Genomic DNA, 16,667 nt, shown 5'->3' on the forward strand with positions numbered 1-16,667 from the left:
ATGGTAACATTTCATCTGTATTTTTAGAAGAGAAAAGTGAGGTGATGGTACATACCAGAGAAATAAAAAAGCCCATGAGGACCCTCAACCAGAGTACAGGGCTGGTGTCATTCAGAAGCATAACATCTCCTTAGCAACTAATTCCATTTGCCACTCTAGGTCCCTTTGTTAGAGGATGACCATCAAGAAAGCACTACTTTTATAAACTAAACCACCCTATTGACTTAAGTTAGAAACCATGCAACTGTGGAAGAAAAGAATGAGGGTGATCTTCATGAAGACACTGGAGTGATTTCCAGGATATACTCTTTTTCTTCTTCTTCTTGAGGAAAGATTTCTTTGTGTAGTCCTGGCTGTCCTGAAATCTCCCTGTAGACCAGACTGGTATCAAATTCAGAGATCCACCTACCTCTGCCTCCTGAGTGCTAAGATTAAAGGTGTGCGCCACCACCTGCAGACACTCCAGGATATATTTTTAAGTAAACTAAACCAGGGAATAAACAAGAATCCAGGAAGATGGGAGTGTAATAAAATGTACAAGTACCTGGCCCTGCATCTGGTAAAGATGCAGGAAGGATGAACAGAAACTAGCGAGTTGGTCATCTTTTGAAGTAGGAGGGAAAAGGACAAAATGAAAAGGAAAATGCAGGGCAAGAAGGATGGCTCATTGGTTAACAGCACTGACTGTTCTTTCAGAGGACTCAGGCAGTCCAGTTAGGACATCTCTAACTTCGGTTAGGACATCTGCCACTTGAGGGGCATGGACACATGACTCTGAAACAATCTGATGCTCATGCAGTCTGAGCAGCACTGACCAGGTTTTCACTGCTAGACAAGGAGGGATGAATAGGAAGGAAGCCTGGAACTGGTCATATTGAACTGGAATTTAAGCATCATGTCTTATAATCACACAAGCCTGTGTGTGTAGAATAGCTGTAGTAGTTTGAGATGTCCTCCATCGCCACAGGCATTTGAACACTCAATTTCTAGGTGATTACACTGGGTAGGTTTAGGAGGCATGGTCTCATTGGAAGGAGTATGTCACTGGGGCTGGGCTTTAAGGTTTCAAAAGTCATGTGTCATTTCCAGGGCACTCTCTTTATTTGCTGCTTACGGTAGGAGACATAAGTTCCCAGCTGATCCAGACGCCATGCCTCCCTGGCCCACCATGCCATGATAGTGATGAGCTCTTATCCCTCTGGAACGGTAAGTCCAAAAGAAACTCCTTCTTCTGTAAATTACCTTAACCATGGTGTTATATCAAGCAATAGAAAAGTAACTAATAGTATGTGTCTGTGTCTGTGTGTGTGTGTGCACGTATGATTAAATATGGGCTTCATGTGGGACATGAATAACCACATATATACAATAGTTCCACACTGGCAGGACCCAGAAGCAATGAAAGCCAAGTAGGCATAAACACACTTAGCACTCAGATCTTCTACTACATATTCTAAATATATTTTCTTAATAGGAACCAGCATATCTTATAAAAATGGCTAATTTCAGGAGTGGGGCAGGGAAAATACAAGCTAATTTTTCAGTATCTTATGGTGTTTAAAAAAAAAGTATGGGTTGGAGAGCTGGCTCAGAAGTTAGGAGCACTGGAGCACTGGCTGCTCTTCTAGAGGGATGGGGTTCAGTTCCCAGCACATACATAATGATTTAATGATTAACAACCATCTGTAACTCAAATCCTAGGGGATCTGATGTCTCCTGGCCTCTGTAGGCACCAGGCATGCACATGATGCATGTACATACATGTAGACAAATACTCATACATATAAAATAAGTTAAGTTTTTGCTTTGTTTTTTGTTTGTTTGTTTTGTTTTTCTGTGTTTCTCTGTGTAGCCCTGGCTGTCCTGGAACTCACTGTGTAGACCAGGCTGGCCTTGAACTTAGAGATCCACCTACCTCTGCCTCCAGAACACTGGGATTAAAGGTGTGCATCATCACACCTGGCAATAAATTTTTTTTTTTAAACAAAGACATTTTTAGGTACATCAAAAGACTCAGGAGTGTATTTGACATACCATTAACACTCCAAACTGGGTCAACTGGAGGAGAAAGCTAAATACTACTAGTAGTGAATTATAATCTATAGAATAAAATAAATATCTAAAAGAGTAAGTCTCTATGCAAAACTAAAGAGTCTCCATTTGCCAATTCAAGCAACTGTAGCTCATGAAGATTGAGTATGGGCCAGCAGGAAGGCTAGGTACTTGTCACCCAGCCTGAGGACCTGAGTTTAATCCATAAGATTCACGTGATGGAAGGAAAGAACAGACTCCTCCTTCAAGTTGTCCTCTGACATCCATATGCATCCCTCTCCATAAATAAAATACATTTTAAAATATATATAAAGACCGTGTATGTAATGTAATTTCAGTTACTATTCTTGTCACTATTCCTTAACTAATTCAGTACCACAGCTATTTTGTTTGCTTTTGTTTCTCTGGAACAGGGTCTCACTATGTAGTCAAGGCTGTTCTTTTCCATGCATTCTTTCCCCTAATCTCCTAGTGCTCTGTGCACCGCCACACATGGTGTAGTAACTACTTGTAAAGCATTTCCTTTGTATCACATAGTTAATCTAGAAATGACTTAAAGTACATAGGAGGTGCACACAGATGCTAGGCAAAGTCCATACCATTTGGTAAAAGGTGCTTGAGCATCCATAAGATGTTTGAGTGTCCATAGACTATCATCAAGGTTTTCTACAACTAATTCCTCATGAGTTATGAGGGAAGGCTTCGCTGCTAGTAATAATTTTTTCTCACAGTACACTTACAATGAATAACTACACAAGTTATGAAATAAATGAGTTTATGTAACCCCATAGTAACACTTGCTGCAGGAAAGGTTCATCAGTGAATGCTGACTGAGTATGAGACAGAAGATCTTTGCACAGGCTTGGTCTCTATTCCAACGATGCTCTAATTAAGGGACCTGTGTAGTTTTATCCCTGAGTTAGCTGGAAGACACTCCCTTGCCAACTGATCAGTTAGCACCACAGAAACTTTCTGCTGATCACCAGTATCATATAACTTCTGACTCGATGCATTAAGTCAACCAGGTTCAACATTGCCTGGGTAGTATTCCTATAAAAACCATATAGCCTTCAACCTAGGCTTGAGAGAACACCACACAAATCCATACTTGGAAACATCTATACAATAGTGTCAATGACACATGACCTTACCTTCCGATCGTCGGGTACCAGGTCCTGGAGCACCTTCCTCTTCGGCCATTCCTTGGTCAGTTCAGCAGAGGCCAGCTCCTGCAGATGGTACACAGCTATCTTGGCAGAACGCCGCTGAACTCGACCTCCACCCTTTGTCTCCAGACTCATCTCCTTCAAACAGTCTGGCTGTGCTGATTCTGGGAAGAAGACCTGCAAGAGTGAGCCATGAAAACACGCATGAAACAGAGTGACTTCAGTCACAGCCAGTGATTAAACAAGATGCACTTCTTAGCAGGATAAAAACCGTGACACTAGCACAAGGGGGCAAGACAGGCAGATCCTCAGAGCTCCCTGGCCAGACAGTCTAGCTAACACAGATAAGCACCAGAGTCATTGAGAGACGCCATCTTTAAAAATAAGGTAGAGAAAAACTGAGGAAGACACTCAATGCAGACATCTGACTTCAACACGCATGTTCACACATGTGCATGCATGTGTACATACACACAAACACATTATCCATACTCATATTTCCCCACCTCACACAAAGGGGAAGGCAGTAGGAGGAGATAGCTCTGTCTGTTAAGGTTGCTCCCTCAAACCCACATTAAAAAGATACGTGTGGTGGCACATTCATAATCACGCCACTCAAGTAGCTGAGACAGGAGGAAATCTGCGGCTCGAGCAGGCTAGCGAGCCTAGCAGAATGCCAAACCCTAGGCCAATGAGAGACCCTGTCACAATAAAAAAGGTGGACAGCTACCGAGGAATGACACCTGAATTGTCCTCTGGCCTTCACGTTCATGCACACCCACATGTACCTGTACCTATACAGATGTGTGCATGCATATACGGGCACACAGACAAGAGTGGAAATGGAATATAGAAACAGAGTCAAGACAAAAAGAAAAAAAATGAAGAACAAAGACAAAGCCCCACAAACAAAATATAGTAAGAGGGAATGTTTAATTTTAAAAATACAGTAATGGGGATTGGAGAGATGGCCCAGCAGTTAAAAGCATTTGTTGCTCTTGCAGAGGACCTGGCTTTGATTCCCAGCATCCACATCATAACCATCCGTAACTCCAGTTCCAGGGGATTGGAACCCTTTTCTGACTTCCATGGGCACTAGGTACTCACACGGTGCACATATGCACACTCAGGGAAAATATTTATGCATATAAAATAGATTCATAAAAAATTAATATATTAAAGCTTGGAGAGATGGTCGAAGGAAAAAGTACTTGTCATGCAAGCATGGGGATTGGAGTTTGTATCCCTGACACCCACAGAAAAGTTGGGTAGGCACAGCAGCCTACTGGTAACCCCAACATTTAGGAGGTAGAGACAAGCTCGTCCTGGCTAGCTAAACTGTCCAGAACTGCTGAGTTCCGGATTCATTCAGCAAGAGAACCTATCTTGAGAAATAAGTAAGTGATCAAGGAAGACAAGGTCTACTTCAGACCTTCATACAAGTGCATATACATGCATGTGCACCTGCAAATACATGTGTGCCTAGACACGCGCACACACACACACACACACACACACACACACACACGTTGTGGTGGTCTGAATGAGAATGGCCCCCATGAGCTCCGATGTTGGAAGACTTGGTCCCTAGTAGATGGAACTGTTTGGGAAGGATTAGGAAATATGGCCTTGTTAGAGGAGGTGTGTCACTGGGGGTGGGTTTTGAAATTTCAAAGGATCTTGCCATTCCCGATTAGTTCACTCTCCCTCTGCCTTCTACTTGTAGATTAAGATGTGAGCTCTCAGCTGTCCTGCCACAATGAACTCTTAACCCTCTGAAACCATGAGCCTGATTAACCACTTTCTTGTAAGTTGCCCTGGTAACTAAGACATTGTACATCCTATTCCCCCACCCCCCATTCTCTCCATAGAAGAGATAACAAAAGCCTTCAAAGAGTAAACAGGACACAAATGAGGAAGCAAGGATTCACAGAAGATACAAGAGGAAGTGTCTAGAGAAGAATCAATACTTACAGGCCCGTGCTCTGACCTCATGTGATATGCAAGCCCAGCCTTTGACCTGTATGGTTTTCCACAGTGCTGACATTTCAGGGTCAACTTCTCCAGCTCTGCTGCCTCTTTGCCACATTTTCTAACATGGTACAGATATCCCATAATGCTGGTGAAGGTACTGGAGCAACTCTGGGCATAGGAAAAAAGCCTATGTCAGAATCATACACGTTTCACATGATCCCTAAATTTCTCAGGCCTTGCCATGCACCACAAGCCACAGACAGTGAGACTGCAAGATGCTCACCTACATTTCCCATTGGCACCACCCTCCTTCTAGGCAGCCCTGTCTATGGCCATATGGTCAATCAGTTGAGTAATCATTAAGAAAGTAGAAGCATACACCTACTCTGCATCAGAACTTCCCTCTTTGGACTGTGACCCAAACCCACCCCGGTATCAACTAGCCAGCAACATCCAGTTCATTATAATATGAGCTCATGGAAGATTAGTAAAGAAGCCCCTTTGTGGGCTGGAGAGATGGCTAAGTAGTTAAGGCCACTGACTGCTCTTTCAGAGGTTCCAGGTTCAATTCCAAGAACCCATGTGCAACTTACAACTATATGTAACTCTAAGATCTGATAGATACCGTCACATGAACATACATTCAGGTAAAACACCTATGCATATAAAATAAAATAAAAATAAAAGAAGAAGAGGAGGAAGAGAAGGAAGAAAAAGGAAGAGGAGAAGGAGGAGGAAGAAGGAGAAGGAGAGGAAGAGGAAGAGGAAGAGGGAGGAGAAGAAGAAGAAGAAGAAGAAGAAGAAGAAGAAGAAGAAGAAGAAGAAGAAGAAGAAGAAGAAGAAGAAGAAGAAAGAAAGAAAGAAAGAAAGAAAGAAAGAAAGAAAGAAAGAAAGAAAGAAAGAAAGAAGCAGCAGTGGTCCCTTCAAGCAAGGATGAGAGGGAAAGTATTTGTGGAGAGGAAAAAAACTAAAGAGCTAACAATGACTGCAAGAGACCTGGAAAGTAGGTACCACCCGATGCCATCAGACGGCAAGGGAAGAGGGTGGTGTGGGAGAATTGTCTGTATTCTGTCAATCCTATTTTAATAAAACGCTGATTGTTCAGGTAGGCAGTATAGGTGGGAAAGCCAGACAGGAAGTAGAGGTGGAGCAAAGAGACTGGGAGTATTCTGGAAAGCAGAAAGCTCCCTTTGGCACTTCTGCGCAGACCACCGAAGAGGCAGCATGTAACTTGCCCAGCTGAGAAAGGTACGGAGCCATGTGGCTAATGTAGATAAGGATAATGGGGTAACAAAAGTTATAAGAGTTAACAAGATGCCTGAGCTAATGGGCCAATCAGCTTTATAACCTTATAGCGATCTCTGTGTGATTGATTTTCTCTTTGGGACATGCCAGCTGCGGGGTACCGGGTGGGACAGAAACCCCAACAAACCGGCCCTCATGTTACAAGAGGGGAACAAATGGGAAAGAACAATAGAAAGACACAGACCTAAGACTCCAGAAGGATCTGCTGCTGCAGGCTCTTACCTCCCGCATGCACCTGAGCTTCCCCATTCTCTTGAGAACCGTTCGCAGCCGCTCCCTCTCGCTGGGCTCATCTACCTCATCTCCTGCCTTCAAAATCGGCTGGAAAAAAAAAAGAGTAATAAACATGATTTATGGAACAGAAAACAAAACAGCACTCCCCCCCACCTCACTTCCCCCCCCCCCAAAAAAAAGACAGAAAAGTCAACAGTTGAACTATTAGCAATACTGATACCATGAAGTCCCAAGTTCTGGCTCTCTCCATCTTCTGGATGGCCCAAAGTAAATACAACGAATACATAATTTCTCATCTCTAACTCCCAGTAGAGGAGTAACCTAAACACACAAATACCTATGGTCCAGCACAAAGATTTCATCTTATGTAATTTCAGTAATGAAGACTCTTCTCCACTCTTCTATGAGGTGTAAGAGCCAGATCCAGCTTCATTGAGCTGTCTATACTCATTAAGTAAAATACACAAAACACCAGAACAGAAGACCAGCCAAGATGGAGGAAGCTAGTAATTTACTGGGCTCCTTGTCCCTGCATCTCCTGCAAGAGCTACTGCAAGGATCAGCAGCCTGAAGTGAGGAAATACTTCAGGATGGACTGTTGCCCTGGCTACAAGGCTTGTGTGGTTCTGGCTCCCAAACAGCCTGAGGGAGCCCCATGTGTGGACACACTTCTTTAGGCAGAGCCTGTATAGGCTCTGCTGCAGCAGCAGCCAGGGCTCTGAATGCAGCGCCAGCAGCTGTGCCGGAGGTTGTCAAACTGCCTTGCCGTCCAGCTGAGGATAGTCACTTCTCTACGGCAGAGAAGACTCTGGTGGTGGTGTGCTCCTCTCCCCATCCGAGAACTCCTACCACAGGAGAGGTCAGCTTCTCTTGCTGTGTCCTGGGCTGCTGCACCCACGAGGACTTCCCAGCTGCCATAGCTGCAGCCTGGCCTTAGGTCTCCCATCTCCCCAACCTCACCAGATATTGCATCTTCCCCAGGTTCCACAGAGCTTCTATCAGCCTCCCGAGGAGAGTCTTGGTCTCTCACTTGACATCAGGTATCAAGATGGAGGTGGCATCACAGACATGGACAAACCAGGCTCAGGATAATTCTTTTCTTCTCTTTTAAAGATTTATTTTACCTACTTGTTCACTTTTTTGTTTATTTATTTATGGATTTTCAAGACAGGGTTTCTCTGTGTAACAGCCCTGGCTGTCCTGGAACTTGCTTTGTAGACCAGGCCAGCCTCCAATTCACACAGATCAGCCTGCCTCTGACTTCTGAGTGCAGGATTAAAAGTGCGCGCCACCACACCCAGTGATTTATTTTATTTTTGATCGTGTATACGTATCTGTGTGGGGGCCTGTGAATGTGAGTGCCAGTACCTGGGGATAGATGTCAGAGGTGTCAGACTGCCAAGAACCGGAGTTAGGCAGTTGTGCGCTGCCCGATGTGGGTGCTGGGAACAGAACTCAGGTCCTCTCAAGAACACTATACGCTCTTAACTAATGAGCCATCTCTCCAGCTTCCTCAGCATAGGATGTTTCTAAATCTTTAGGGCATCTTGGAGACCCCCTGGAGGTCTTCCTGTTGAGTAGTTTCTGTTTCTTATATGCACTAGCCCTCTAACTTGCTAGAGATGAGCCTTTGCCACTTTCACCGAGCTGACACAACACTATTGCTAACGTCCCCACATCCTCCTCATGTTGTCTGTGGATTTCCAGTCTAGAAGTCGAGCTGTTGCTTGTGGGTGTATTTCCTTCGATGGATAACTGCCCACAACCTCTTTAGGTGTCCCAGTCTGTTGCCCCCCATTCCTAACATTCTGAGCAAAAAATTGTGCCTTGGTTGAGACAAGGTTTCACTATGCGGCCCAGACTAGCAATCCTCCCATCTCAGCTTCCTAAGAGCTGGAACTGCACAGGCCTGTGACTGGGAAGCCTTTGAACATTTGCTTTGCTTCTTGCCAGTTTTAATGTTCACTTCCCGATGATCAATGGAATGGACAGAAATGATGTAACTGGGTCGTACAGTAGTTCTAGTCTTGGCCTTTTGAGGGAACCTCCACACTTACTTACACGGTGGCTCCACCAGTCTATATTCCCACCACGGTGGATAAAGATTCCTCTTTCCCCACATATTTTGTATTTTAAAAACTTAATTTTAAAAAACTTAAAAATATTTATGTGTCTATGTATATATGCATGCAATTGTATATGTACATATGTATATATGTAATATATGTATACATGCATGCCTGTGTGTGTATGACCACCACAAAGGCTCACAAGGAACACATGAAACTCTTACCAGGCTATTATGATTGGCCATGACGTGATACTTCATCCCCGCTAGAGAATGGAGCTGTTTCCCACAATGATGGCAGGTGAACATTTCCTGAAGGAGAAAAGCCAGTGCTCAGCGCCAGAGGCTCAGGGGAGAAACAGCCTGTGCCACTTCTTTCTCATCACGTGCTATGGCTCGATTCTGATGTCATCCACAGGCTCGTGTGTGGAGCACCTGGTCCCCAGCTGGTGCCACTGTTTTGGGAGGTCGTGGGGCTTGGCTGGAGGAGGGCCTGACCACTCCTGCTTTTTGTCCTGATTCAACAGCCTGTGAAAAGCTCTGACACAAGCTCCTGGCGCCCCAGGTGAGTACTCCAGCCGCCACACCTTCCTGGCCACCGGCGGGTTACACCCTCTCCCACCACGAGTCAAGTAAACCCGCCCTTTAACTGCTCAGGTCAGAAATCTGGTCAAACAGTTGCCATTTCTTCAACATTTTATGAGAAGTAACCAAGGTCTGCACTTTAAAAAAGCAACAAGTAGTGCGATTACACAACCAAGAAAACCAAGCCTAAACATGCAGTCTGTTTTCTCTACTGCACAGTGCTACCCCAGCTAGTTATAAAAGACTGCACACAGTACCAGAAGCCTACAGTTTAATTAAAAAAAAAAATCCCAACAGTCACAAAATGCCACAAAATAGCTAACCTGTTTGCAGTTTTCCATGTGTTTCTTTAAACCTTCTATAGTCTTCCTCCCCACTGCCTGGCAGGTAGGACAGGAAACACTGCCTTTATCCATGATTTCTAAGTACCATTTTTCCTCCATACTTCCTACAATGAAAAGAACAGGACACTGTAACCTGTAGCATTCTCCAGAAACGAAAAGCTTAGATCTACAACCAAGGAAGAGTATCATAAAATGGTTTGTCCTGGTAGGTGGCAATGAAGAGACTCTTGGGGTATATGATTTCCACACACAACCTGTTTCCATTTACTGTAGAGTTCCAGAAACTTCTACCCATGTCCCCACCGTCGGGGGGAGTGTGGGGGGGGGAACCAACCCATGTGAGACTCACTCCAAGCCTGGTGACAACACAGTTGCACACCACTTTGCAGACCGTGACTTAAGAAAAAGATACTGAGACACGCAAAATTATTTTCTAAGATTTTTTTCCCTATGTGCCTGAGACCATGCTAAATGTTTTCATGTCATTTAAATTTCATAGTTTTGATACCTTTTATATACTTACATACAGGGAAACCCGGAGTTGTACAAGGGAAATAGACTGAGGCAGGGCAGAGGGCATAAAGTGTCAAAACTTAAAAGTCTAGTGACCACCAAACCAGCAGCAGCTTCAGCGGACTGCAGGTGGGGCTTGGGGGAGTGCCTGCCTAGCAGGAATGAAGTGTTAGGTTCAATTCTTTACACAGACAAGGAGAAGAGGGAGGAAGGGAAGGAGGGAGGAGGAAGGAAGGGAGGGAAGTAGGGCCTCATCTGGCACACCATCTCTCACAGAAACAACAGATATTCGAAGAGAAAGCATACCTGCCGCATAAACTGGAGGTTCCTTCCGAACCCGACGGGCCTGAGGCTTGGGATGAGGTTGAGCTTTAGGCCGTTGCTTCCTCCCTGACATAAGACAGAAACTAAGAAATCTGAAGCCTCATCAGTTTTACAAACCCCTTCCCCTTCTCTTCAGCACACTAGGTTCCTTGAAACTAGCCTTCCTAAGACAGGTCTGAGGGAAAGGCTATCAGATGGCAGGTGAAAACCATTCCCTCACTCAAATTCTAGGGGCTCCAAAGTCAATCAAGCCTCCAGACCAAAGGCTTTCTCTCTCGGGCCTTAAAGGATGTCGCTCAGCCTCCCAGGGAAGGACAGACAGCCAGCCAGCACAGGGCCCTACCATAAAGCTTGTGCTTCTTTTGAGGAAGCTCGCGATAGTCTTCATCTTCTTCCTGCTTGATTTTCCTTTTTCCTTTGGCCTTTTCCTTTGCACCTGTACCTGACACACCGCACAACAAAAGTCTGTAAATGAATACTTGGGCTGGCCTTCAAAACCTTATCACAACGCCACCAAGGAACAGGTCGCCAGCAAACACACCCTCACAGAACAGCCTAGGGGCCCTGGTGTGAGAGGCTCCCTCTTCCTTTTAGACTGCCTTCCCTCAGAACCCAACCACTCTTCCTCGCCTTTCCCGACTCTGACCGAGGGCTACAGAAGCAGAGCTAAACAGAGATGACCATGAGTCACTGACGGCAACTATCTAGCAGGCACTACTGTGGTAATTTACCGCTCAGCCCCCACATCCTCGAAAGTAGAGGGAAATAAAATATTAAGCAAAAGAAGGTGAAATGGGTTGCAATCCCATAAAGAGGAAGGTTGCTAGTAAGCAGGATTGGTAGAAGCACACTCAAACACAAAGTTAACAGTGCATGACAGCCCCACTCCTCAACATCTGTCTAATCACGTTGGTTGTAGTGTAAGTCTGAGACTCTGGAGGCTGATGCAAGAGCATCATAATAAATTTGATGCTAGCTTGAGCTAGACACTATTTGAAGCCTATCTGAGCTACACGGTAAACGACTGTCTCAAACAAAATGGTGTCTAATGACTAATGACAATCCCGTGGCAGTGAACAATCCCGCACACGTTCCTGTCTTAGAACCGAGAATCTGAAATGGATACCTTCAACTGGTGAACTAGCAGCAGGCTTGATTCTTCTCATCTTCATCCAGTAGGTAGATTTCCGGAAGGATGCTGGGAAATCACTCACGGGTTCACATGAGGAGGCGGATGATGAGCCACTTAGGGAGTCATCATGAGGGATAGTGTACTGGAAGCTGTTGTCCTTGATGGAGCACTGGGTCCTGCTACTGACACAACGCAAAGATATGTACCACAGGGAGAGCTGGAGAAATCTCCTGTAATGTTTCTTATATTGTAACAATACAACCCAGTTAATAACTTGTGCAAAACTCGAGTGGCTTTTGCTTTGTTTAAAAAAAAAATAAAGAAAAAGAAAATACGCACACACAAAAACACTATATGGCTATAATATCCTAACAGTTACAAGTCAACTTAACACAGCATACACAATTCTTCTTACTCTCAGTGCAGTCCGACAGAGTAAGCAGGCAACACCAGTGGTCCCTCTGCAGCCCAGGAAGGAATGCCCTCCCAGACTACTCTGAGAAAAGAAAGCAGGCAAGAAGATAGGATACAACGTGACCGCTCAAACGCTCCTTGGATGTACAGCCACACGTATCCGATCTGTCCGGTCTCTCTGATAGAAGGACCATAATCAAAAGGCTTCTGAGCACAGAGGAAAAGACGGTCTGTGGATTCTGATGTGAACCATCCTCCCCCTCAGCCTCCCTTCCCAGCACTGATATGGGACTCTGTCCTACTTATGCAACACAACCCTTAGCTTTCACAGCTTAAAAGCAATGCTATCTCATCTTAGTGAAGCTGACCAGAGAATCCTGGTAAATAGCTGGATTCAGATTTCTCAGTCAAACTGACCCTGATAAAAGAGAAAGTGGGGAAGAGCCTTGAACCCACTGGCACAGGAGACAACTTCCTGAAAGAACATCAATAGCTCAGGCACTAAGAACAACAATTAATAAATGGGGCCTCATGAAACTGAGACGCTTTGGCACAGCAAAGGACACTGTCACTTTGAACAGCACAGGTTGCTGCCATTTGGACAAAGCAACAGCTTAAAGATTTTTACAACCAACCCATCTGATAGAGGGCTAATAACCAATATATATAAAGAACTCAAGAAACTAGATATCAAAAAACCCCAAATAATCCAATTAAAAATGGGGTACAGATCTAAGCAGAGAATTCTCAAAAGAGGAACTCAAAAAGCTGAGAAGCATTTAAAGAAATATTCAACATCCTTAGCCATCAGGGAAAAACAAATCAAAAATAACTCTGAGATTCCATCTTACATCTGTCAGAATGGCCAAGATCAGAAAAATAACTGACAGGTCACACTGGCGAGGATTTGGAATAAGAGGAACACTCATTCACTGTCAGTGAATGCAAACTTGTACAGCCACTATGGAAATCAGCATGGCAGTACCTCAGGAAGATGGGAATCAATCTACCTCAAGATTCAGCTATTCCACTCCTGGGCATAGACCCAAAGATGCTTCATCCTACCCCAGAGACACTTGCTCAACCATGTTTGCTGCTGCTCTAATTATAATAGCCAGAAATTGGACTGGAAACAACCTAGATTTCCCGCAACATAAGAATGGATAAAGAATCGTACATTTGTAAAATGGAGTACTACTCAGCCATAAAAAAAAATCTGAAAATCATGAAATTCACAGGTAAATGAATGGAAAATCATCCTGAGTGAGATATCCTTGACCCAGAAAGAGAAATATGGTATGTATTCATTTATATATATGTGGACATTTGCCATTAAGTCAATGATGAAGCAAGCTACAAACTGTAGAATCACAGAGGCTAGGTATTGAGTACACACTAGAGGGGACAGACAGATCTCATTAGGAAAGTGAATTAAAATAGCTATGGATGGATGGGGGAGGGGAGATGGAATGGGAGGATCAAGTGGGGAGGGGAGGAAGGAGGTGGCCCAAGGAGGGAACACAGGGAGAGACAGCTAATATGAAGTTATTTGTGAGGGACAGTGTGGAAACCCAATACAGTAGAAGTTTCTTAAAATATATATAAAGATGAAGGTGATCTAACTGAATTGTCAAATAATAGGGAGACAAGAGTCCCAACTGGCCATCTATCACCAATGAAGCTTCCAGTAACATGACTGAGTTACTTACAACTGAGTTGCTGGCCAAAGGGATCCCATGGGAAACCCCCCAAAACCCAGGCGGTTGCCAAGACTCTAAGTTACTCTCCACAAACTGAAAGGAAGGCCCCACTGCTGAAGACACCTCCTCCACAATTTACTGAACATGGAGAAACGGAGCTGGTGCCTACACAGAGCCTCCACTTCGACGTCCTGGTGTCTCTGGTACAGGAAGGCTCTCTGCAGACTACCAAAAAGAGAAACATAAACACCAGCCCGGCCACAAACCCTCTGACTGGGAATGGGTCCTGCCTGTAAGACATGTTAGAACTACAAGGTGGCACAGAGCTTGTGGGAGGCACCAACCAGCATCTGATTTAAGGCCTACTCCACAAGATGGAATCCATGCCTGACACCGCTAGGGGATCAAGAACCCGAGACTGGACAGCCCAGGAACCTAGGGTAAAACCAGCACCCACATGGTGGCTCAGAACCATCTACAATGGCATCTGGTGCCCTCTTCTGATATGAAGGCAGAACACTGTACACACACCAATAAACAAATCTTTTTTAAAAAAGACATCTTGATTTTTTTTTTTAACTGGGCCTAGGACGTAATACAGTGGTGGAACCCTTACCTGGTACGCTCAGGCCTGGGTTTGCTCTCTAGCACCCAAAGTGGGAGACATACCAAAAGAGGGGGGGACTACCAGTGAAGAACGTAAATGCATTCTTTACAGAAAAAGATAAAGTGGTCATAAGCATGCTGAGTAAGATGCTCACTGTCACTTACAATAAGCAAACCATGGAAGCATCCCTATGCACCTGTTAGCAAAGATTAATATACACATTTTACATATACACACACATACATATGCACTACTTTGGAAGCCAAGCCGTGTTCTTTTTGTTGTTTTTCCTATTTTCTTATATTGTTTTGAGAGGGGAAGAGAAAGAACACAAAGTTGGAGGGGTATGGAAGTAGGAAGGATCTGGTAGTTGAGGAGGGGAAAATATGATCAAAATATATGATACCATTTTTAAATCATTTTTAAATAAAAAAATTAAATACAATGTTGTCATATGACCCAATCAACATGGGATAGTAATGCTACTTTAGGTATTTACCAAGTAAAATGAAAACAAAGAAAAAAACAAAACACTTGTCTACACAAGATTGACACATGAATATTATACAACTTAACGTAATTCCCCAAATGAAAAACAACCCAAAAAACCAAATTTCCATAAAGAAAGATAGCAATACAAATTGTAATGTACCTGTAGTGGAATTCAACTTGGCAATGAATAACTATTTACAACTCAACATTGTAGTTCTGGCAAAGATAGCATGTTTTAAAGACGAAGGGAATGAGATGTGCAAAATTGGAGAACATGCAAACCACTGTACAGTTACAGTTATTCAGCTTCCTAATGCTGTGGCCCTTTAACAGCACTCCTCATGTTGGGTGACCGCCAGTCATAAAATTGTTTTCATTGCTACTTCATAACTGTTATTTTGCTACTGTTATGAATTGTAATGTAAATCTGATATGTAGGATAACTGATATGTGATTCCCCCAAAGGGTCACGAACCCCACAGACTGAGAGCCACTGGCCTAGGGACAGGAGTGAAGGGAGGAACGGACTGCAAAAGGCACAAGAAACTTTTGGGAGGGGCTGGAAAGATGGTTCCACAGTTAAAAGCATTTGTTGCTCTTCTGGAGGACCCAAGTTCAGTTCCCAGCACACACACTGGGAGGTTCACAACTGCCTGTAACTCTAGCTCCAGGAGAGCCAACTCCTCCGGCCTCTGTGGACATAGCACTCACATGCAAAACACCTACAGAGATACAAAAGCACCTACAGAGATACAAAAACACCTACAGAGATACAAAAACACCTACAGAGATACAAAAGCATACATATAATTTAAAGTAATAAAAATAATCTTTAAAAAAAAGGCACCTGCCTTTAATCCCAGCACTTAGGAGACAGAGGCAGGAGGATCTCTGCGAGTTCGAGTCCAGGTCAGCCAGGACTACACAGAGAAACCCTGTCTCCAAAAAAGAAAATCGTAAAAACAAAACAAAACAAAATAAAATTTCTGGAGGGACTGGGGAGATGTCTTAGCAGTTAAGAGCCCTGGCTGCTCTTGCAGAGGACACAGGTTCAATTCCTGCACCCATGTGGCAACTCACAACTACCTGTAACTCTAGTTTCAGGGATCTGATGCCCTCTGACAGGCACCAGGCACACACGTAGAACAGACTTACAAGCAAGCAAAACACTCGTACACATAAAATTTAAATTTAAATTTAAAAAACTGGGGGATAGAAATGTCTGTCACTGTGATTGCAGTTTCACAGATTCATTCTTATTATCAAAACGAAACATAGTGTAAACGTGAAGCAAATGCATCTACTGTATGCCAGCTATACCTCAATAATGGGAACTGACAGACCTTTGCAAGTGAAACTCAGCATTCCAAACAATAGGAGCGATCTCTATTCAATAAAGACTTTCCATCACCAACAGATCATTAAGAGACAGATCCCATGGGATTCCTGTTAGAAAAGTCTTTGGAGATTTTTTTTTTAAACTATCAACAGAGAAACCAGAAACTTCTACCTTCTACCTCATGAATAAGCATAAGCATGGGAGAAAATCAATAGTTCACAGGGTCAGCACGATTAATATATGGCAGATTAAGTCAGAATGGTTAAGAAACTTTCTCCTAGGTTATTCACTATCTTGTTTTTAAAAGACTCAACAGAAACACATCTCAAGCATTTTGTGACATCTACCAATCCAAGGCAGCTTTATTTATTAGAAATGAATCTTATCTCAAGGGCTGGAGAGATGGCTCAGAGGTTAA

The 16,667-nt window shown here is 43.8% G+C and overlaps 1 protein-coding gene across 7 annotated transcripts in view; it reads right to left on the reverse strand.

The window, feature by feature from the left end:
- The window catches only part of LOC146894429 (zinc finger protein 512-like), a 28,475-nt gene that overhangs the window by 8,574 nt on the left and 3,234 nt on the right, over positions 1-16,667 (reverse strand). For 4 of the 7 annotated variants that reach the window (XR_015738167.1, XM_087907402.1, XM_087907400.1 and 1 more), the window contains 8 exons: positions 11,692-11,879; positions 10,909-11,007; positions 10,548-10,631; positions 9,708-9,832; positions 9,025-9,111; positions 6,720-6,818; positions 5,193-5,360; positions 3,204-3,395 (listed from right to left, as the gene is read on the reverse strand). Coding sequence is in view for 6 of the 7 variants with exons in the window: in XM_087907402.1 (XP_087763528.1) it covers positions 3,204-3,395; positions 5,193-5,360; positions 6,720-6,818; positions 9,025-9,111; positions 9,708-9,832; positions 10,548-10,631; positions 10,909-11,007; positions 11,692-11,879 (1,042 nt within the window). In the remaining variant the exon portion in view is untranslated. The remainder of the gene's footprint in view (positions 1-3,203; positions 3,396-5,192; positions 5,361-6,719; positions 6,819-9,024; positions 9,112-9,707; positions 9,833-10,547; positions 10,632-10,908; positions 11,008-11,691; positions 11,880-16,667) is intronic. The other 3 variants (XM_087907401.1, XM_087907405.1, XM_087907406.1) reach the window with 1 other exon arrangement.

Source organism: Myodes glareolus, chromosome 6 (assembly GCF_982192425.1).
Source record: "Myodes glareolus chromosome 6, mMyoGla1.1, whole genome shotgun sequence".
NCBI lineage: Eukaryota > Metazoa > Chordata > Mammalia > Rodentia > Cricetidae > Myodes > Myodes glareolus.